General features: G+C 36.8%; 1 protein-coding gene across 20 annotated transcripts in view; it reads right to left on the bottom strand.

The window, feature by feature from the left end:
• GPHN (gephyrin) overlaps positions 1 to 24,898 on the bottom strand; it is a 275,204-nt gene that overhangs the window by 98,445 nt on the left and 151,861 nt on the right. For 13 of the 20 annotated variants that reach the window (XM_053945523.1, XM_053945528.1, XM_053945527.1 and 10 more), the window contains exons 5-8: positions 23,546 to 23,584; positions 7,700 to 7,794; positions 5,427 to 5,493; positions 1,117 to 1,389 (exon numbers count right to left, since the gene is read on the bottom strand). In XM_053945523.1, the coding sequence (XP_053801498.1) occupies positions 1,117 to 1,389; positions 5,427 to 5,493; positions 7,700 to 7,794; positions 23,546 to 23,584 (474 nt within the window). The remainder of the gene's footprint in view (positions 1 to 1,116; positions 1,390 to 5,426; positions 5,494 to 7,699; positions 7,795 to 23,545; positions 23,585 to 24,898) is intronic. The other 7 variants (XM_053945525.1, XM_053945538.1, XM_053945532.1 and 4 more) reach the window with 1 other exon arrangement.

Here is a 24,898-nt window from a genome sequence, read left to right as displayed (position 1 = left end):
TATTTCCTGCCATTAAAAATGGCACATATTATTTATCTTTGCCTGCATCAAAAGAAATTAAACAATTTAAAATTTGCATTAATAAAAACTGATACTTGCAAATGATAATTACCTTAATTCATCCCTGCAAAGACATATGTAATCAGGATTTTCTGTATATTGGGAGATGATCTCCAGCTGCAGCTGTCTTAGAAATGTCAAGATGTCTCAGACCTGAATTCACATTTCTGGAGTTAGAATGTTGCTGCTTTGGTTTAGAAATTGTTTAATATAACTTTTAGTTACTTTCAATTCTCATAATAGGAATTAAAAGCACAACTTGTGGAGTAGATATAGAACAAAGCAGTTTGGAAAAAACTGTTTCCAAACACAAAGGGATACATTATCTTTCCATTAGAAAACTGAACACATAAAACTGAGGCAAATATTTATATATTGCTTCAAATAGTACAATAATTCTTGGGAAAATATTTAAAATTTGAATTGAAATTATTTACAAGTGTTACCTCTTTTTCTTCTTTTGCAGTCTCCAATTTATTATTTTAGTTTGAGTAATGCTGATCTATGATTACTGGTTAAAGCAAGGCTATAAAGACATTATGATATTTAGTTTGTTGGCAGAATTTCACATCTTTTATGCAGGCATGCATATTGGAATACAGTAATCTGGATATTTTATTACTTAAATTGTTACCTGTCTGTCATACTTTTACCAGCTTTCAGAAACTAAAATCTTAATTTCAAATTAGATATTATGGCTTGCAAAGTTTTGTTGTGATTCCTTAACATGCCGCCTACTGGACTTTGCATGTTCAGGCGTGTGAATACTTTGAATTATAAAAAGCCACTAAAACCAGTCTGTCACATCAGAATGATATCATAAAACATATGTTAACACCAAGATAATAAATTATATTTCTCCCACTGGAATTTGAAATCACCTACCAAAACAGAATTCATATATTATTATGAAACTCTACTTCTACAAAATGTACCTGAAATAAATCTGTTTGACACGAAGACATCAATGTAGAGTCATAACTTGCAAATGAACATTGGTGGAAAGTGCCTGAGACAGAATCTAAAGGGTCTTTTAAGGAAAGAAGCCAGACTCACCTTAGCTGCAATGGCTGCTGCTGTTATATGTGAAGAAGAACTGTCCTCTGTTGAGGCAACTCCGCTATCCTTCTTCTCTTCCTCCTCTTCCTCACACTGCACTCCTTTGTCTTCTGTCTGTTTGTGAGGGCTGGTGGTTGGAGGAGGAGAAAGAGGAGGTGGTGGTGAAGGTAGATCTTCAAGCTCATCGTGTACCTCCTTTACTTTTACAATGGCATCCCGCAAAAGATCAATGGCGTGAGGTAGGGCTGGCAGTATAAACTGAAAGCATTCCTATGCAGAACGAGAAGAGAAGCCACTATGAAAAGGTACCTGCACTTGCAAATAGGAGTTTACTCTTTAAATATATTTGGGATTTAGATGCATCTTTTCACCTGATCATAAATAAAACCTACCACGTCCTATGCAACTGCCCTTAAAAGATAAATGAACTTAGAAAAATCTGGTGACTATTCTATAAATTCTTGCCTTTTGTCATGCAAATACAGTAAATTGCACAACAGGGCTATTGCAATGAAGCTAATACTGAAAATAAGAGTTACATTTCTGTGAATATGTAATACAGAAAACAGTTTACAGCAACTGGCAGAATGCTACAAAAATGCAGAAGAAAAACATTAACTATATCCCTGCAGCGATATCAGCTTCAAATCTTTCCTATTATGCTCCCTCACAATTAGAGAACAATTCATAAGGGTGTCCATAATTATACTTTTATATAATTATATCCTTTTTTATTCATGGACTTATTCTACATACTGGAAGAATAACAAACTACACTGATGTCATTATAATGCCATGTAACTCAAAAAAAAATTTCATAAACAAGGTATTTTTCAAACCTCTCCTTGTTCTATAATCAAACAATCAGAAAGTTTATTTTATATGGCTGGAGAAAGCAAAACTGCAGATGCTGTGCAATTGCTCTTGCTCCATAATGGGCATACATATAACTACCATGTATAGCTACCTGTGCTGCTAAAATATGCTGGTCCTTCATCAAATCAAAGCAGAATCTTAGGACGTAATGTGCTGCAGCTGCCTGCTCTGATCAGGGCCAGTATGAAACTCAGGCTTCTTAAGGCTTATTCAGTAAAGTCTTGAAAAACAATCCAACAACAGAGACTCCACAACCCTTCCTGGCAACATGCTTTAATGCTTAATTACCCTCAAAGTGTTTGGGGTTTGTTTCAGTTTTGTTTTGGTTTTCCATTTCTTTTCTTTTTAATCTGGAAGCTACCTCATTCAATTTGTGACTATTGTCTCTCATTGTTCTCCCAGGCGTTGCAAGGAAGTTTTCTTATGTCTTTTGAGGAGACTGTATATAAACATTTAAGTATTGGAAAATGATGGCAGGGTCACAAGAAATAATTGCCATGGCAATGCAGTCAGGAACACACAGGTTGATAGACAAAGCTGTCACTACTCCTTTTGTTCTCCTTCAGTTGTGTTTCAAGCACAGGAAGATTTAAAAAAATATATTCCAATATTTTAGAGTATCCAGAAAATAAATAACAATAATAAGTTAATAAATAGATAATGAAATAAATATTTTCAATAAATAAACATAACTACGTAAACAAAATAATTAGCAAAGAATCCATCAGAAATTACTGGAGTTTATATATCCCACTTTGCAAGTAAAACATGACTCACAGGCATTGTATTTCTTCAAAGCTTCTAAATAAGAGCACATCTTTCAGTTGCTTCTTTAAGAGTAATGAATGATAAGTCAGACTACCTTATAGATTTATAAATTCTTTAAGCATTCAAGTTGGTAGTGCAAACAGCTGGAGTAAACCAGATGAGTACAAATGATGTATATAATGAATGTATATTAAAACATATTTCTAAAGAAAATGAAGATCATGACATAATGTAACTGCAAACTGCAGAGTTATTGTGTCTTCACAGTATTATTTTTAAAATGGTTTAAAATAATGAAGCAGACAACATCTTTACTTTAGCAAAGAAGCAGATCTCAAGTAAGTGAGAAAAAAGAACAACAATCTCTGTACTGACCAATAACTGTAATAATTGACTAACCAGGGAAGCACGTTCCCCACTCCAGCACTGAATAAAGCCTTGCTGGCTTGAGTGTTAATGTACAGATTCCCAGTAAGTCCTCCAAAAGCTCATGTTACACATGAAACGCATTGTTTTAGGAAATTGTTACTGCAATTCTAAAATGTCAAAAAGACTTAATAAACATCTGGTCATTAACTATCTTATTCAAGACTAAAAAAAAAAAAAAAAAAAAACCAAAAAAACCACCCACAAAAATAGAAGATTTCTACAGATCTGGATTCAGTGGTACATGCCATACAAATGTTCTTGGGTGAAAACATGTTTGGCATGTAGTCCATTTTTGAGGTGAAGCATTTACACTGCTGTCATTTTCCATTAATATTTTATTTAAAAAATATGTATACTGCTGCAATTTCATTGTTTTATATAAGCTTTTCATATGATCATAAATTGGAAAGGAAATTAGCAAGTGGTAAAGTAGAAAAATGAGGGAAATTCCTGGTGACAATCTGTCATTTTCTGGTTCTTGAGATTCAGCCTTTTATGGGCCAATTTTCTCCACTCTTCATCTTAAAAGTCTTTGCTGAAATCTAAGACTTTACAAATGTCTCATACTAAAAGAAATCATGACAGGAACAAATACAAATCAGTTGATTAGAAGCTTGCATGTATGATGTAATCATACGACTTTTTTCTTCTCCAGCAAAATTACCTTTTTATTACTTACCCTATATCAAACTACTGTTAAAATACTTATTAATACTTTTTCATTTCTTTTCCTCATTCACTTTCTGCAATTTACCTTTCTTCAAAGTCTGATTGCCTCAGGACTGAAAATGACAATTTCTTCTGTGGGTTAGGAGTGCTCCTGAATACAATAAAAACTATTAGAGATTGTAGGCTATTTCATCTCTCTCCTAAATCAGCAAAAGAAGTATTTACTTGTGAAATAACCTTCTTACTGGTACATCACTTCTTTAAAATGGGGGGCCATTGCTATGTTAAATACATGTACATACTTATGATTTCCCACATATAACTGGAAGAATTTCAGGAAGGTACTCCCACCTCACCATCCTCCAATGCCTCTTGTGTGTTTTGAAGGCTTTTAAATATCCTTTGAATTACAGTCTCACTAGATTTCCAGAAACACTGTAAGGAATTGTAGAACCACAGGAGTGCTCACACTGAGTCCTTGAACTGAAACATGTCAAGAGTGTGTCTGAAAACCTATGGTGGCTGCTTAAGACCATAGTATTCAAAACATCTCCTCTTCAACTTCCAGGTGACAGCTCACATAAATGTTGTTTCTGTATCTCCAGACAGAAGTCTAAGAAACAGTGACTTCAGGGCTGTGCTGCTAAACACGTCCGTAGTGTCTGCTCCATCCTGGGTGCTACAGGCTCATCAGATGTGTACCAGGAGTGCATTTCTTAGAGGCCACAGGTAAAGACATTTATTAACAAGGCCAGACATAGTCTGAGCCCAGAAGAAATAGATTCTTGTGACTGATGGGGGACCTTCCTCAGCGGTTTCATATCAGGTTGTATAGATCATTATTCAGCTTAGCAGTATTTCTGTGGAAAAGACTGTTTTTCTAGCAGCCAACTATGAAGAAATTAGTGAAAGATCTAGTCTTACTAATACACACACACACACAAATACCTGCTGCAGTTTAATTCTCTTCTTCTCAGCTATAGAGTCAGACAGAAAGTATGAATAAAGACAAAAATTCTAAGTTCTCCATCCAAACAGAGCAAAATACAGGAAGAAAACAAACTTTATAAAGGGTGAAAAGTCTGATACACCCATATAGAGAAGATTCAAAAACATTGTCAAACTCTTAAAAATTATGTTCCCTTTCTTCCCTCTTGCTGATCAAAACTGCAAATGCTCCAGCAAGTTCTACCATATACTATGCATTCCTCTTCTGTGTGAAAAAGAATGATTTCTTGGAAGGTGGAGACAGCCCAGAGATAAGGTACAGCTAATTAGAGAAGAAAGGGAAAGTGTAAGAGATCATTAGACTCTTCATTAGCACTGCCTGCTCAAGTGAGTGCTCTCTTGCACTACATGTAATGCTGTCCTGGTCACACAGCACCTTCAATCACATTTGAGTTGTATGGTCCTTGGCTAAGAGTGATGGTGTGGTAATTTTACATGAACGTGCTTTTCAATTCACTTTTGTAAAATTTGTGATAGTGGGCACTTTCTACCATTTGAAACAAGGAAAAGTGCTCATCATAGTTCCTTCCTAGCAGATCAGTAAGAACATTTCTTACCTGTGACCCTTTCTTGCTACCTGGGAGATTAATTATGAGAGTTTTCCCTCTGATTCCACACACAGGCCTGAAATGAAAGAAACACAGACTGAAATTCTTGCATGCAACTATCTCCACTATCAAAACAAAAGGAAAGCATTTAAGATAAATTCTATGATTGATCAGATTTTGTAAACTTAATTTCCAATATATTTGCTGATCATGTTTTCAAAAAAGAACTTGGGAGAAGCTGAGGTGAAAAAACATAAAACAGATTGATAGGGTCTAACATTAATTTGATATAAGCACTGGCTAGATTGCCATCTTTATTGAGATCTACGTAGCTCCCTTAATTCTACTGTTTACTTGTGCCCAATACATTATTTCATACAGTCCCTATTTAGTCATACATGTGGTTCTTTGCAGTGTAATTGACTGTGTCAAACATAATGTCCCTGGCCAGGTAAAAATACTAAGTTGTGCCTGTTGCATTAATTCAAATAGGTCCTTTCTATTTAAAGATTAAACTTCAGAAAAGCAGAGAAGGAAGTTACTCTCAGGTGAAAATTTATTTATGCAATTCATATATAATTCTTCCTAATAGTTTTCCCTACTCCCTCAAGAAAAGGCAAGACCAACCATCAAAGATGAAAGCTTTTTTTTTTTTTTTTTTTTTTTTGTCTTTTAGAAATTCATTTGGTGGTGATGTAAGGCTGAACACTCAAGCACTGAATGTTTTCTGCTGACTAAAGTTTGACTATTCAATATTTTAGCTAAATATTACAAAAAAAGGAAACTAAATTACAGAATTTTGGAATTTTGTCTTGAGGTTGTAAAGAGTGCTTCCCCTGTTTACAAAAGCCAAGGTGAAAAACCCAGGATATAAGGATAGGAAAAATGTAAAAGGACAAAACTAAACCATGAAGATATGAAGGTTACAATTCAGATAAACTGTATGACATTCTCTTTATTGAATTAAAACTTGAGCTATAAGCAAAGACAGAACAGAAAATAAAACAATTTCCAGTTATGGCATTAGCAAAAATTTTGAGCCAAAGGACATGGCTTGTTGGGTAGCCAACTTCCCTGGATTTCTTCTTATGCAAATAGTTCTCAGTGATTAATGTCAGTTATTGGTTGCATGGCATTTTTTAACAGGGTAACAAGTATTTCCATGACAGCTGGCACAATGCTCACAAGTAAATAGCACAGAGAGTGTCTTTGTGCCACTAAATGAACTTTTGATATCACACTCAAGCCAGCCCAAAGTGTTATTTTCAAATGGCAGTTTGAGTATTACCCCACTCCTAGCCTCATATTGCCTTTTTCACACTATGTATCCCTAGTTTAGAAAGAATTCCAGCTAAGGAATCTCTACTGCAGCACAGAGATGAGCCTGAATTAAAGAAATATGTTCATTTACTCCTGTTGCAGTAGTCAAGCTTACAGAGTACAAACTCAATCCAGCAGATCCCATACGTGGGTTACAGTTTATGGCAGACTTAAAGGAAATAAGAACTGTCCACAGAGGGATAAAAAAGGAATAGTGTAATTGTGTTTGGCAGACAACTCCTTTAGTAGTCATCTTCTTGGCTCTTCTACTCTGCTTTAAATATTTTTGGAGCATTATAAGCTAAATGTCTGGTACAACCAACCAATAATCAAAAAAGGACTAAACCAACAGCACGAAATTCAAATTTCAGCTGTCAATAATCAGACCTAGTGGCTCAAGAGAGAAATGGAGCTGCCAAAAATTCCCAAGAGGGCATGTAAAAGTAAGTAAAGGTGTTTAAGAACTGCATGGCTGGCAAAACTATTGACTGTGCTTTCAAGAAAACCACACGGATTGTGCATGTATTCCAGGGACTTTGAGAGATAAATCAACAGTATTCCTCCAGATCTAGGGTCGTACAAAACATTTGTCTTTATCAAAGGGATATTTTTGCCAAACAAAGCATTTTAATACTTCATGAACAACATACAGAAAAATTCTTCACTCACCACCCAAACATCACAGATCTAGAATGAAAAGACAGCTCTTTAAGAGTGTACATCAATATTACAAATAACCTGGCACAGAAAACACAGGATGATACATTCTCTAATAGAGACAACAAAGGGAATTTAATGGGACAATGCAATTACCATTATTTGAATTTGGCCCCTTGACTGAAGGTAAGACTTCTAGTCTTGCTAACAATGGCAGTCTTCAATGATTTGTGCACAGCCATTGGATAACAATGAGTAATTCTATGGAAAGAGTTCACGTCATATTTTGAAGGAAGTAGTCTTACCTAGAGAGCATGCCCAGAGGTGTAACATTAAGTGATCCCATCAGCATTGCCAGGGCCATCCCTGGGGCTTCTCGCTCTATTACTTCTTTAGTGGCCTGCAATCAAAGATTAAATAGCAAACTGAGTGAACAAGTGGAAGGATAAGACAAAAATGAAACCAGCTAAAAATTAAGTAGGAATATCTCCTCATTCTTTTTCTGACAAGAAATGTTGTTGCTAAATTCTCTACTGAAATATGCTGTAGAATTTTCGTTTGGTTGTGTAAAATAGGGAAAGTCAAGGAGTTGGGATGAAGGATTGTTAGCAGCACTGTGAAGATTCCTATAGAAAGTTATGAAAAGTCAGGACCCTATAAATACAAAAAAGTGTTAACCAACACCACAGAAATAACAACTATCTCAAACAGAAAGGAAAAACTGTTTGAGAATAAGCAAATAATGTAACTGCCTTCTCTTCCTCATCAATCTTGTGCATTTTCCTGTTGAGATTTTCCCAGGCATGAGAAGGATGAATCAGTCTGCGCAGAAGATAGAAAAAAAAGTTTGCAAAGGGAAGCCCATGTAGCAGGCAGGCAAGAAAACAGTAAAATGGTAATGATCATGGCCAGAGGCTGAGGCCTTCCCTTTTGATCATGTCAGCAAAACAGCAGTTCCAAACAGCCTGGTGGCTTTTATTCATAAGCAGTCCATACACAGTGGGCATTGAGAAGTCTGGAAGCAGAGTCTGAAAATTCTCATCTTTTTATCCTTTTCCCAAACAGGGAATCAGATGGAAAATCACACACAACCTGACTTACTTCCTAACACAAATTTTCTTAAATGCACAATCTGTCCAGTCTCCCAACATCTAATTTTACTTAGGACACAACATCTTAAAGACAGGTTACAGCCCTATCCTCTCTTCATTTCCCCCACAGTAGCTGCTGGTCAGTGGATCACATTGCTTCATGCTCTGAAACAAGATTCTAACTTATTAAGCACAACCAAATTGGTAGCAATGGTCATAAAACTGTGAAATCCATGGTACAACATACAGCCAAACTACAATGCTTTGAAAGTACAACTATCAAAACAGAAATAGAAAAGAACGTCTTAAGTATAAGGACACCCTGAATAAGCTGAATTTTCTTTGCAGTTTGATATAGAAAAAAAACAGGCAAATTATTTTGTGGGAAAGATTCAATTATAAATCACATACTTGCACTTTTGTAAGCTCTTAGTTTACAAACAGAAAACTAAAGTCCTAGAGAAGGAAAATGACAGAATTAACCCAACAGCATCCCGTAAAGAAGGATGCTTACATGTAAGGGTGTTTACATGAAGCAATAAATAAAACAGAAAAAAAATACCCATCAAGAGTACAGATATTCAAATGGCCATATTCTCAGACATGATCGCTAACTTTTGACATTTTTAAAGTCATATCAGAATATTAATTAATTAGAAATTAATATCAGTATTAGAAGACCTCAGACACTGCTACCATGCAAATCTTTGAGTACTTTATTAATAAGCAAACTTGTAATGTGCTCAGTTATGGGAAGCTGGAACTTTGGTTTATAATAAACCAAGCAAATTTAATTTAGTAGCTAACACCACAGTCTCCTGTATTTCAAGCATAGCATGTTGGGTTTTGGATCTGCCATCCTCTATGCAGAAACAGAAAAGTCATATGAATACAAGCCGGTGACTGGTTCTACACAGGGAAAATAAGAAGTGTAGACAAAAATAAAACTCCTCCATGGAGAGAGATTATCTTAAGATACCTGCTGAGGTATGAAATCATCAATCACATAAAAAATTCTAAAAGACATCCATAGACCTGATGATTTTTATAATATAGAAGATAAAGGCAGCAATGGTGAAGAGACACTTTGCTGACCATGAAAAGGTTAGTGAAACATGGAATTCTCTGTGTGTGCATACATAGCAAGTCTGTATCTATGCCTTTTCATCTCAGTTAATACCATGCTTCAAAGGTATTCAAAACTGTTTTTAAATATAAAGTGCATTTTGAGATTTATTTTCTGCCCTTGAGCACAGTGACACTTTGAAGATATTATTAGTTAAAATTCTAAGCAGGCTTCAAAGGTGGTACAAGATGCAAGACAGTCCAAGAACAATGATCCTGCAGCTCAGGGAGTCCTTCAATGAAATTCAAGTCCATTCTCCAACTTCACAAGAAAAATGACCTTCACAAAATGTCAGTGCTAGCAGGCAATGCGATTATTAAAAATGTATAGACTAAGCAACAAAATCTGAAAGGGCATGAAGTCCAGGCAGCAGTATGATTCTCATGTTGAGTTTCTAAAAATAGTTGTTTCAAAATATATAAGCCTATATTTATTACTGCAGATGGACTTCTACAAACAGGGAAATGTTTCCTGTTTTCATGTTTGCAGGCTGACTGGACTGGATGGATGTAAGCAAAAAAGCTATTGCTAAGTAAACCACTGTTACAGTGACATCTGCTCTTGAAATTAGCCACTGTATAGTCCACTTCTGGAATGTCCTCAAATAACATGACTTAACATATGCCCTAAACGGGAACTGAAATCACCATCACACTGGGAAGCACACTCTAAATTTGCTATACATATATATACATATATGAATGAAATCAACAATGCTGCCATCTGTAACAACTCTTTGTTTCACCTAACAAGGTACCAAAGTGCTGGTGGCCAGGTTTTCTCATACTTCTTTCAGTATTTTTTATTTGAAGGAAGGGTGGAAGAGAGACGTCAAATTTAGATTTTCATCTGTGTCTAGTTCAGGAGTTAACTGTTGGGTACTGACACCTGCCTCCATGGAAACTATTAAAGAATTAGTGACTCAGCACCTTCACATTTTACCAGTACTCTAGCAAGGCTGAATTAAGACTGTTCAACCTTGTTTCATGGGCATTTCTTTTGTTGGTAGTCTCACCATCAGCCAGCTGTTGCACGCTGCAGGGGGCCATAGTGTTGGCAGAGGATGAATCACAAATCAAGGCTGTTGCCCTCGCCTCTCTTACAACAGCAGTGATGACACTGTTGGGCAGATGCAGGAAAAAATGATGATGTTTCGTTCAGAGTTGTCACACTGATGCCTTAATCAGGACGGAAGCTTTACACTGATTCTCGAACCTTAGGCTGATGACTTAGGTAGGTGGAAAATACTGGAGCAAAACTGCATAAAACACTGAAATGATACCAAATAGCATCCCCAGCTTCTGATGGACAAGCTGGTAGTGCAAAGAAAACAGGTCCATACAACAGGGAGGTGGAAGAGAGGGGTTCCACAGAAACAGAAGTACTTGAAAGTAAAAGCCAGAGTTCAAGAGAAAGACAAATGTGGAAAGTCCAGCTTGGAGGTTTGCCAAGAAAGGCAAGGGTTGTAGTTTAGATAGGAGAAGGGAATGTGAGAAAAAGAAATCTAAAGTGGAAAGACAGAACTGCAGGAAATCCAAGCAGTAGGATTCTCAGAAGGGGAGAAATGAGAATAGTGTGAGGGCAAGTGAATGAAGTGAGTGGGATGGAAAACAGCGAGGAGGTTGGAACCTAAGGATTTTTAAGTTCCCCTCAAACCCAACCATTCAATGGTTCTACAAAGAAAGACTGCCCAAGGCAGCTTTGACAGAAAATAGATGAGGGAGAAACTCAGGAGAAGCAAAATGGGAAGACAAGACATGACAGAAGTGTCAGGACATGTGGGAGCCATGGAGAGAGACAATGGGATTGAAATAAAATGCTAGTTTCTACTCCAAAAAGGAGAAGTAGGGACAAACAATTTAATTATTTAGGATTTACTAAGGACATCTATGAGAGCAGTACCTCTTATATTTCATTGCTATATGAATAAATGCAATTGATTTTAAAGCACATTTTTGATTGTTTACAAAGTGCCTTTTTATTGGAGTTAGGGCATTATGTTCCCAAACCGACTGGTGTATTTTTAGATATCTTTGACGTAGTTGCGGTTGCTTAACAGATGGCTCACTGCCAAGTGGTTTCACAGAGTTCTCTGCTGCTTCACTGCCTTTCTTTGCCTCCAAAAATTGTTAGTTCAGCTTCTAACCTGTGGAAACCCTCCCAGACAGTTATTGGAGGACATATCTAATGCAGACTGATTTAATTAAAAGACCTAGGACTACTCTTCTGGAAACTTCTTATCTTTGTCTTTCAGGTATTAAGCATAGCAAAGTTTGACCTCAATAGTAAGTAATAATCTGAGACATTTCATATACACTGCAGCTGGTTTTAGGCAGTAATATAGTTTTACTTCTTCAACTAAAATGCAAATGTGAGACTCAGAAATCATAATAAATTCAATTAAATTAAGATGACAGAGACTGCCTCTGTGGAAAATATTATTTCTGTTGAGCAATTTAAAATCTATGACTCTGCATAGTACATAATAGAGCTATAAATGCAAATTAATGGACAAATTTGCAGATAATTTATGTTTAACAGACTAGAGCATTAGCATCAATAAGATTTAATTAACTATTTGAGCTTTCCACTGAAAGCTGAAATCTTGGAAGGGCTTTACCAAAGAAATAGCTATATAACCTCTGCAACAGAGCTCACAGACAACAGAAGAGCAGAGAAAAACTAGAGAGATAGATCAGTCAAATATGCAACAAAAGCTTTGCTCACATCTGTCAACCAGTTGTGTAACAAGTGTGCACTTTAGGAATAAAAATTGCATCTCTCAGCCTGGAGATGAGATGCCTTCTTCAAAGTTATTCAGAATTCCTCTGCTGGAGGAATTTTTATTCACAAATCAGCTATTTCAGCTTATTGTCTACTTCCCTACTCTTATTTTGCAGGGAGAAAATAGAGCTTACATGGAGCTAGATTGATCAGACCTTCTCACTAAAAAAAACCACTAATCTATTTCTTCTCCATGAACAATAAGAATTACAGGTTTCAGCAGGTGGTTTCTTTCAATATATTGGGAAGTTTTTTGGATAAAGATTTAAACTCATCTCAGTTTCACCAGTATGATGTCTTTTCTTGAATTCTTCCTGTTATTTGCCACCAATAACCTGTAGGGTGATATTCAGTGTCTTTTTTTTTATAAATGTAAGGCACGACAGGATTTACAGTCTTTGATGTTTTCCAAAATCAAATTTCTTTGGCTAATTGCTCAGTTATCTTGACAAATGGATGAAACTGATCACATATATTATTGCTGCAAAACAACCAAAATCAAGTAAGTTTATAAAAATAAAATGCTAAAGTAAGGCTAAAGCAGTTGCTGTGTTTGGGCTCAGGATGACTGGCGGTGACTAGGCAGACATGGGGCCAGTGCTGACCCTGATACATGTGTTTGCTTCTGCTCATAAAGTGACCATCCAGCTTTGCCAAGTTTACTGTACAGTAAGACACTCATACTGAGACTGGTGAGTCCTTGTTGGGAGTTTTTGATGTTAAATGCAGCTATGTCTACACATAGACACATACTAAGAGCACTCTCAGACTTTTGTAGATTTTTTTTTTTACATAAAAGAAAACAAAACACGTCTAATCCTATTAGAGTGCCTTACCTTACTGCCTTTCCCTCTTACCTGTGGTAAGTTTGATACATACTTCTCTGCTAAGTGACCTGATTCCATTTTGTTTTACCATTTCTTCTCCCAACTCAAATCTACAAACAGCCAAAGGTGAATGGGACCCTGATTAATGTAGTCAGCTAAAACTGAACTCTACAAACTGGTGTATCTGCACATACTAATAACACATTTCCACTGACAAGAATTCTGTAGCACAAAAATGCTGCTTGAACTCTCACACATCTGCCATGATTCTGCTGCCAACCAGAACCTAAACATCACAGAATAACCCTACAAAATTTATTGGTGTGAGGAACAAAAATGCCACAGCAATAACTACTGTTAGATTAAATACAGACTCTGTTTTCTCTATTTCTCCTCATGTCCATGACTCCCTCTGTCTGCAAGTTGCCTCCTCTGAATTCTCTCCCTCCTTCCACTGGGACCCACCATGCCATTTATTGCAGCCTAATGCCTATGGCATGAGACCCAAGTGCCAAAGCTACTTCAGTGTCTGCCTTCTTTATAAACCACTCCCAGCAAACGAGTCTATCAGAGCGCTTCCACTGTGTAGATGACCACAAAAAGCAGGCAGCAAATAGAGGCACCTTTGACAACACTCAATGACTTATGCATTACCAAGCTATGAATATATTTGATTCCCAATAGCTGGATCCCAATGATAATTACTTTTGTAAACAAATTATTATTATTATCATCATCATCAAATAAAGTGTATATTAATCAATAATAAAGTTAATAAAAACCTTAGTGCTCATTGTAGCTTTCCTTAAAAGTCCTTGTTTTCTTCAACTAAAATCAAACTCATTAGAATATTTACTTAATAACACTCAGTTTCTCTTTTACTTACATCTTGCAAAACATTTGGGGGAAGATGCTTCACATTTTGTACACTACAGAGAACCTGAAAATTAAAAGTAATATACTCGAAAAAACAACATTGTGGAATTTGTAAATTATTCTTCCACTTCTGCAGATCTAGATCTAAATTTTTAGCTAAACCTGATTGCATATGATTTATATAAACTTCATAGATCAGTGATTTGCTTGCCCCATTTGTGTAACTGAAGTGTTAATGAAATGGATGTAGCTGGGCATCTAACCATGCACATTTTCTAAATATCATTTCTAATATACTTTGTGGTAATAATACTTTTTTATTCCTGATTGCTAAACAAAGTTTTAAGATCTTAAATGTATATAAAATATTTATGCCATAAAAACTGATCTTAATTTTATGATACTGCCTATCCCCATACATTGTCATAAACCCACTAGAACAATCATTTTTAGTAGCTGCTAAACAAACAAGACACTAAACACTTTTCTGCACTGTAAGGAATGCATTTAGGCTGTACAAAGTTGGACACAGCCCACCAGATGCAGCACATTACAGCTGTCTAAAGGGGTGTGTTAAGCCAGTGTCAAAAGGCAGAGTATTTGCAGTGGGGGGGAGGTCAGGAGCAGCTTGGTAAAACAACAGCTGGAAACAACCCCTGCACTTTGTACAAAGAAGGGCCAGGTGTCTGCTTCCTCTTTCAGCCCTCTTTCTATGTGCAAAATGCTGTGCTTCCCACTGCAGCTCCCTTTGTGCAAGGTCCAGCAAAAGTAGTATAGCTGAAGACTTCCTGGTACAGACAATAAAACCATTCTGCTATTAAAAAAACACTTTTAAAATGTTATCTGTTAACAATTGCTATTATTTTAAGTTTTCCCTCAGTTATTTCAGACTGCTTTGTATTAATCTAAAATAGGAAATCCAGCCCAACCTTTAAATAATTTTCTGAAATTTGAAGAAAGGAACAAAACACGAGAAGTCAAAAATTTTGCTCTCTGAAAAACAAACTCATGCAGCACAAATGAGAGAAATAAGCATGGGTGTTTACACTATGCCAATAAGAATTCTACATGACTGAAGTGACAACATAATGAGCTTTAACTAACAGAATACCAACTAGGGAGCAGTGTCTCATAAAAATATACCCTAGACAGTGTTTCTGGTTATGTGTACTATCTTCTAGGCTATATATCTATACCAAAGTGGAGTCAGGCTACATTCAGCTTCATTTCAAAACTAGTGCCAAACTTAGAATCTTCTATATGGGAAGAGTGGGTGTATTTGTGGTTCGGGGAAGTATACTCAGCAATTAATCAAAAGAGAAGTAAGAACCAGAAGTTTTAACCTGCAATTTCACTTCTATAAATAAATAATTTTGCAATGTTTTAGCTCTAGCACACTGGTTACTGAAGTTGAAATGTGAAATTCTTCTCTTTTGAGGATCTTGTCTGATGTTTCCTAACATTTGCTACCTTTTGCCAAGAACAAATATGGTATACGAAACACTTGCACTTCTGAAAATTCAGTCAAATTCTTCCACAGGTTAAGTAGCTGCTCCAAACACTTTCAGATCTCAAATCTTCAATGTTGAAGATTTAGTAAAAACAACACCTCCCAAAATACACCTTCTGCATTACAAAGGCGGCGTAATGAGTGATAATTTTTCAGGAATACACCATAGCAACAGAAGAACTACAAAATAATACTTTCTCTTAAGATTCTCTTACACAGTGTCTTTGCTCCACAGGTAAATGATAAAGCATCTCTAATGACAGCAACTCTAAAGAACTTTTTCCATAACCTAAAAATTCATAGAAATTCTTCTTTTGTGACATCCAGTGATGCAATTCATGTGTTCAGAGTCTGAACAGTTGTCAGATTTTGCAAATGCAAATGACACTTTCATTAGAACTGAACAAGCAAACAGATTTTGAAAGCCAAAGTGACCTACTGTGCATTCTGTCAAATGATTTCCTATATAGGACTATTTTAACGTCTGGCACAAATCACATTTTTTACCTCCAAGATTCTCATGGAAACAATTGAATGAAAAGGTTCCTCAAACAGAAGATGAAAATTGTTTTGTTGAGACTGCTGTAGCACAGAGCACTAAAGTGGAAGGGAAAAGAATTCCTAATCTGTACTGAGTGAGGCATATTAAATATATCAAGTTTATCTTTTCCTCTGGAATTTTATTATTTAATTAATGGCTTACAGTAGTTTATAGTAATAGTTAACAATATCTACATATAAAACCCCCACTGTAGAATATATTTTCTCTATTACACTGTTCCTAAGGTATTTACTATGCACGTTTCCAAAACACCATTTGTTTTTCAGTTTTAGAAGTTGTTAAAACATCTTTCAAGTGCTAGGTAAAACCAGTTGAATAATTTATTGACACTACTCAACTGCGACAGAACAGCGCTTTCACATTATTACAACTTTGCACTGTATAGACAAATTCTGCCAGTTTACTTCCCAGCTGCAAAACTCAGTTTTGAAACCCTCAAGGTTCCTATAACATACACACTTTTTCATTAATATAGATATAGCAACACAGATATATAAGCACCTCCCCTCACTTTTTTGCTGTGCTTGAAGTAACAGATCATCAGAAAAATGCAGAAAAATCTTTTTGCTTTTTAATAAAATTCCCTCTGTGTCCAAACTTCTTCAGCACACTGATTTTTACACTAGCAGTGTGTGAATGAATCACTAAGAAAAGGCAGTAGCTTTTAAGAAATGACAAGGCAAAAGAGATTCTTGGATAGGCACAGTGAACAAGTCAGTTCTTGCTCTGTGTACCCAAAATGTACACAGGACTCCTGCACTGAATGCTAAGCATCTCACTACCACAGCAGATGTGCTCACACTAAGTGTACAGCAACTACAAACATCACACCTCTAGGCAGACTAACTCAAGTGAAAAATCAGACAGTATTTCCGTATAAATTGTATGGCTGATACGAGGCCATAATTCAGAATAACACAGAAATCAAACACACCCAAGGTTAGCTGCCCAACACTTTGTATCTGATGAAACAAAATACATCTTAAATAATCATCTTTTTTTAAAAGAAAATATAAAAATGAAAATAAACAAAAAGACAAAATATTTATAGGGAAAATATTAGACTGTCTAAACAGTGTAAAAGCTATTGAGAAAATCCCACAGTTCTAGCTAGATTGGAAAATCCATCTTTGTTAACCTGAAGTCAAAAGAAAATTCCACTTTCTCTTGCATGCAAAGAATGATGATGATTTAACAGCAGCTTCTCATTAAGATTCTGCAGGAATAAGATCCCTAGGAGACAAACACATCTAAGAGAATTTTGTGCCCTTCTCTGTTCTTTTTCCAGGAATGCCCAATGCTGACAAGCAGAAATAAGTAAAATATGGATGAATTGTAAAAGAGTTTGAAAGACACCATAGTGTTAAGCCTTGTTCTTAATGGATGAATTCTGTATACCCCTGGATACCTAAACATTATTTGGTTTCAAAGGAAGAACTGGTCAGCTTATAGTAGGAAGTGACAATAACTTTTCACTCTTTAAAAGGGAGTTGTAGGCCAAAAATTCAGCCAAAATTGAAGGTGCAATGTGTAGGTTTCATTCAGCTTTGAAATGTGCAAAATCTGCCACTTGAACATGATGATGATTAGTTCCCTGGAATGAGTGATGTATGTGATTGCAACACTACACAAAACAAAGCTTATTTACTACTCACTCAGTCTATCTGCAAAAAGGTTGCAAGAAGAAAGCCTAATAAAGGTGTACAAATATTTACTGAAAGCAACCAATGAAGGTGAAAAAGATTGATTATTGTTGCTATGATGTTCCATGAGAGCAGTAAAGCCTGAATCAAACAAAAGCTTAGGTGCAGTCTCAGATAAAATTCCCAAACAATTACATAAATCTGACTTCATTAAACGCCCAAATGAAGTGAAAGAAGCTCCAGCAAGTCATAGAATAGTCTGAGTTGGGAGGGATCTTTTAAAGGCCATTCAAATCCAATCTCCCCTGCAATAAGCAAGGATATCTTCAACTAGATCGAGCTGTTCACAGCCCCATTGAACCTGACCTTGAACACTTCCAGGAATGGGGCATTCATAGCTGCTCTCATAGCAACCTGTGCTAGTGCCTCATCACCCCCACAGTACAGAATTTCTTCTTAATATCTAGATTCACCCTCCTTCAGTTTAAAATCATTCCTCCTTGTCCTATCACATCAGGCCCTGCTAAAAAGTTTGGTCCCATCATTTTATCCCTTTATCATCCCTTTAAGTCCTGAAAGAATGTAATAGAGCCTCCCTGGAGCCTTCTCTTCTCCAGGCTGAATCTAAAACCTGTCTGGTCAGAAGAGCAGCAAAATGTACGGGGGGAACAATTCTGCAACAGTCACTGATTCATTACTTTGCACATGCACCTGTAGGAATAAGGCCTAAAGCCAAGAAAGATGCTGTGAGATGTGTGGTGAAGGAACTGATGTGGGCATGATGGCCTGCTGCTAGGGGTGCAAAACCCTGCCTTTATATACAAACAGCTGCCCCCTCACCATTTATGAAAGTAGCAACAGTATATTTGACTACAATATCATCTCCACTTCTCCCCAAAGTATCAATTTTGCATTTGAAATCTTCTTTCAGAGGCAGAGGATGAGAACATGATCCCATTCTGCAGACAAGCCAACAGGCTGCTCTGTTCCTCGCCGAAGCTGGGGTGCCTCTGTAAGATGAGTGCCTCTGCCTGCCTTGCACATGACATGTGAAGAGTTGCACATAGCACTATATGCTTACATTTTGTAGATCTAATGCATTTATTACAGTCAATCTAACAAGAATGTGTAACATGCTGATTTCATGAACTACACTGTGAATCTGCACTCATGAAGTTCTTACTGAATGTGGCCAGACTTAAAGTGCCAAATTGGTTGCAGTCAGAGAGTAAGCTGACTGCACCTACACCCTCCTGATCTCTAGCGAGCAGCTGGGAAACAAGGGATTGATTTGCTGTCAAATTTGTCTACTCTAAATGCAATATCATCTTCTCATTTTTCCAACAAAAGCTATTGGCCAACTAAGTTAAGAGGTAACAGCAGAGAGACACTGGGACTTGCTCTACATCAATTAATTGTAATAGCAAAAGCCTTTGTCTATGATGACAAGTGAAATGGCATGTATGCTTTTCAGCACAACATGTATCATTCAAAGCATTCTTGTCTAAAATTAATGAAATAAATTTTTCAATCTGAATCCAGAAGCAACATACACACATAATAAAATCTGAATTCCAAGTTGATACGAGTCACTGTCAGACACATTATTTTTAACAGTGGAAAATGTCAAATGAAACTAATGGATCAAGGGAGTGAAACACCTTCTGGAAGTCCCAAGGTAGAAAAATAATCATATATCTCTCTTTCTTTTTGAGTGCAAAAGACCTGTGTTAGTTAGGAATTTCTTTTCAGAAACAACTGAAGAAATTAGTTGCTTAGAGACTGCAATGTTGCTATCATCAGAAAAGATACCTTTAGAAAATAGAGAAGAATAAAGAAGGTGAACTGTAAAAAAATAAATGGAAATTAAAAAGTGCACCGAAGTAAAGAGATTATACAATAAACACTCTCTCCTGATTAATAATTTGCAAGATTTAGATATTTTAGTTCAGGAAATGACTATGAGAACTGTAACAGGGATTTTTATCAGAGATAATAAGGAAGGAAAAGAGTCTGGAAAAAAGAGGAATAAAACAGAGATAAAAATGGGCTGATAACACAAAATTTAGTTATTCTGGAAAGGGAAACTCTGTGAGCTGGAAAGACTTGTACTGCTCATGAGTATTTTAGAAGCTAATTTTTCATAGAGAATCAGCATAGGATAGGGTAAAGAATACCTTCAACCTCCTCACCCCCTCGAAAATAAGAAGGACAAAAGACTAAAAAAACTTCCCCAAAACCCATATTAAAAAAAAAAGATAAAATAATGTGGTATATCACTATTACAGGGATTTAACAGTGAAAATGTTACTCCTAGGGCTTTGTGTGCAAACTTTTCTTTAACCAAATGTTAACTCATTTATAAGACAAAACCTAAAATATATTCTTTCAATTTACCACAGATTCTTTTAGAATTAATTTGAATATTCGTACCAGGCAGAAAACTGATTTAACTTGATATGTTACAGTGAAGCTGCCTAAGACAGCACTGCGTCAGTTCTGTCGTAGGTATAATTTTCAGTGAAGCAAGTTCCATACATTCAAGAAAAAGCTTAGTGTTTCTTTTCCTCCAGCTTCTGCTGCTTTTCTGCATTTAAAATTCATGCAACTCAAATATTATTTGAAAAAAGTCCCCACATTTTTGAGGTAATATTAATTTTCAAAACCCTATATTAAAAATAACTGAAATGATACACAAACAAATTACTTATGTTTCTTGGGATAAGAAGTGAATTCTTGCAGTATCCTGCAGCCTCGCTATGCTAGAGTGAATATTCCTCCTCCCTTCCAGCCCCTGCTATGCTTCTCAAACAACAGCCTAGGGAAGCATCAAAGTAACACTGGGAGTTAAAGCTTGGAGAAAGTGATTTGCCATTGCGACCTGTTCTTGTCACCACACCCTTCAACAACATGAAGCTGGTGGGAAGTGAGAGACTGACAGCCTACCATCTTTAAGAGTTTATGAAGTTGTGAAAAAAATATGCTTGGAAAAACAAGGGAGGGTTGGAAAGGCTGAGAAGAGAGAGGACAGGAGAGCCTAGGAGACAGTAAAGGACTAAAATATAGGTGGACATTCACATCCTCCAGCTCCTTGGAGCAGAACACAAGTTAACTGGTTTCTGGGCATTCATGTGAAAACTGGGAGAAGGGTCCTACTAGGTCTTTCTCTGAACATTGCCAGCTGTCCTGGGAGCCATGCTCCACAGCAGCAAGCTGGTGTTGGGGGCATGGGAACAAGGTGCTCTCTCACAGTGTCTTTCTCTGATTCCACAGCTGGTCCTACAATGTGAAAGCTGCTACCGACTCAAGGAATGCTGCCCTGCCTCTATGCTTATAATGCCTCAGGTTTTAGCTTTTCTATTTTTCAGATTCTGTGCTACTTTAGTGTGTAGTTCTGAGCTTCATATTAAGGGATAGTAAGCTCTCTTCACAGAGTAGGTAGACAAAACAATTCCTTCTCTAGCTGGGGACCAAGGACAAATGATCCAAATCTCCGGTCCAAGAGCATAAACGATGACGGAATGAAGAGAGAAAAACAAGAAGGATGGGACTTCATAACCTAAAGCTGTAATTGGACAATTAACTCCAATATGCTAATGGACCAGAACTTATGAAAGTGAGAGACCTCGTGACCAGTTGTCCATTTTGTGACCATTTTGGTTCATCTTGGGTGTAGCCCTGGCTGGGCTCTTGTCCTGCCCAAGGTGTATCCATTGAGGCCTTTTAATAAACACCTACTTTATTCTTCAACTCCGTCTAGCCTCTGGTCTAGGTTAGCCTTCACAAGGCATCCCTTTAGACATAATTTCACATATTTAAGGCAACTTTGAAGATATCAACAGCAGTAATAATATATCTGAAGAGATTCAAAGCTAAGGTTAAATGAATATTACATACTATTTATTTAAATACAGTAAGAAGTTACTATGAAATGATGACAGGATTCATTATGACAGAATATTTTCTCCAATTCCTAGTTGCTACTGGATTCAAAAACACAAACCCAACAACACTCATAATAAGCTAAAAACTGTGGCAGAGCTAGGAAAAGAGGTCAAATGAGTTGAATTGAAAGAAGAGCAGTAAATCCTGCTTCTTACTCTAAGATGTGACAATGGTTTATTCCCTTACTGTGGACCTTACAGATGTAGTCAAGTCCTTGCTCTTAATCTGTGAGAGAGTGACAAAAGGTTTCTATAAACTAGCAATTGACCACTCTCCCAGTACAGAAAAAGTAGGAAGCAGCAATTAGGACACATTTAAGTTTGGCAGTAGTGTACTGATCCAGTGGTATATTTAGATTAGCTGCAACCTCTGTTTTAAATAAAGAGACCTGTAAAATTTATTTAGCTTCTTTGATCCACTGTGTTTAATGAACACAGCTCTACATTCAAACCTTAATCTTTCTGAGCCTGAGCAACAGATTGTTTTTCCCTCCTGTTATTACCTACCTTCCATGGATTCTGAGATACCTTAGGTAATATTAGGGTTATAGTACTTAATTACTATTGAATTTAATACTTAATACAGTACAACTACACCTATCGAATACAGTGATGGAAGCAAAGACTGAATACAATTCAATTTGGTTTGGGTTTGGTTTCTTTTTTCATAAGATGGGAAAAGGTTTTTGAGTAGTTCTATAAAAAAGTTGAATGCTGGTACTGAGATCAGTTTTTGGCTGGTATGTTAAACTGAATCAGACCATGAAGGAGCCAGACAATAGTTTTTCCCCATTCCTTACAATTCTTCTTAATCTTTTCAGACTGGTGCATATTTAGAAATAAAATCTAGGCAGATGGGTAGGACAATATGATAGAAATGCCAGGCATAAAAGCAAGTGGACAGGATGGCAAAAGAGCAAGTATCAGTGAGTAAGCAGACTCAAAGAGCAGCAAGGGGACACTATATTCAAGGATCAGGTGAAAAGGCATGAGGAAAATGCCAAACATTCAGCAAGTTGCTAAAGCAGTACCAAACATTCAGCAGGTGTGCCAAACAGCAGAAGAGCAATTCCACAAAGTCAGCAGATGCACTCAGCAGGAAGGCAATGCCAGGCACTTGGAGCAGGAGACAGGGCAGCAGGAGGCCAATGCCCGTGTACAATCAGATTGAAAGGACAATAAGGAGGCGATACATGCTGCTCAGCAGATGGACAGGGCAGTAGGTAGTCACTGTCAAGCAATTAGCTGGTCAAGAGGCAATGCCAGACAGTCAAAGGGCCAAGATTTCAGGAGGACAATGCCACACAGCCAGCAGGTAGAGAGAATATAAGACAGCAGTGAATGCCAGGCAGTCCCCAGGCAAGGCAGAAAAAGACCAAAGCCCACCAATAATCAGATGCAACTGTTGGCAAGAGCAAAACATAAGCCTGACAAATGACTGACAGGGCAGTAGGGTGGCAGTGCTTGTTCAACAACTCAGGATACCATGAGTGAAACAGTCCCAAGAGTCTAGATGCTCACCCTTTGGTAATATCATTTGATCAGAGTGAACCATGAAAATCCACAGGAGAATAGCACACAAATGGAAACAGCAAATGAGTCTGACCCTAGCACTTGGGGAGGCCATGGGACCTTCCTATAAAACAAAAATATGAGAATCCACAAGAAAATCAAACAAATGGGAAAAATGTGTCTAAAAACTGTTTCTGATGATGATTAAAAAAGCAAAAAAATACTAGCAAAGAATTAGTTTGGAAATGATTGGGTGGGATTGAAGATGTTGCTTACCCCTCTCTGGAGCCCACATAATGGGAATGTTGGGAATTTCTGCAGCAGAAAAACAGAAGAGAAAAGGGATTTCTGACTCCCAGTTCAAGGAAAGCATGTCAGTTTAGGTCTGGGTAATCTCTCTGGGCAAAAAATAAGAATTCATCTGAATCTTTGCCCATCCCCAGATACATGCCTTTATGGAGGTTTGTGAAAAATTTAAGAAGCCCACATCACTTTCATCTCATGACCTCCCACCCTTGTTCCCCAAAACCACACTTACCTCTAGCACCTCTAGTATAAGAGGGGAAAGGGGTTGGTCTTGTGAGCTCATTCCCATATCCACTGCAAAATGGCTTGTGAAGTTGAGCAGGAGTACCCATTAGCCACTGCCGGCCATTTGTGAGATAAACGGAAGTCATCATTAACTCTTACTCATTATTAGTGCAGGTTGGTGTTTGAATTTGCCTTAGATACACCCACACTCTAATGAAAAGAATTAGTCTTATGAATCTTGTGGGGTAACCCTCTTCTAAGTATCAAACTTATCAGCACTTATTTGTTACCTTGAATATTCTCTTATCTTTAACTTCAGCATTTTGCTATTTAACATGGTTGTTTTTTTTAAACAAATTAATCTGTTTCAGAAATCTTAGCTGCTGCTTTATTTCAGAGGCATGCAATGAACCGTGAAATGTAAGAACTGAGAAAGATCCCAGCACTAAAATAAAGTTCAGTAATTTAACTCACCTGTCATTTAAATCATAAGACTTTTAATTCAGTATTCTACATAGAAACTAAAAGAATCAACCAAGAATCAAACCTCACTATTTCTGTCTACTTAGAAGTCCACATTGTGTTTGTATTTAGCTACCTGTACATTAACTTTTTATTGTCAGCACTGAAAACCTGCACTTCACTTTGACAAGGCAGTAATATGAAACAAGAAACCAACTCTTCCCTCTTCAAACTGTAAAGGACCTTAGATAATATAAAGGAATCATAAGCTTTGCTGTGCCCTTGCTGAATTAGGATTTGGAAGGGTTGCAGAGATAATCTGTACGAACTTTCCATGCACTCACGTGCAGCAAAGTTTTTAAAGAATACAGCAGTGATAGGCTAAGCCGATGGAACCTTTTTCATACTGATCTCTGAGTATCAACCACTCATTCTTCTAGCAGAGCAAGGCACAAGAATAACAGAGGTTAATAGAACTTCAAATTTAGCAATTTGGGTCATGGAATAGGAATTTTTTCCATACCCAAACTTTCCCATATTGAACAGTACTATTTGGGCTTAGAGCAAAATGGCAAATAATTTAGGCAGAGAAGACCAAGAGACTTCCCTCATAGGATTAGTAAAGGCATAAACCAG

The sequence above is a fragment of the Vidua chalybeata genome, chromosome 6, assembly GCF_026979565.1.
Source record: "Vidua chalybeata isolate OUT-0048 chromosome 6, bVidCha1 merged haplotype, whole genome shotgun sequence".
Lineage (NCBI taxonomy): Eukaryota > Metazoa > Chordata > Aves > Passeriformes > Viduidae > Vidua > Vidua chalybeata.
The sequence above is the reverse complement of the archived record's forward strand: the minus strand, read 5'-3'. Positions and strand labels throughout refer to the sequence as shown.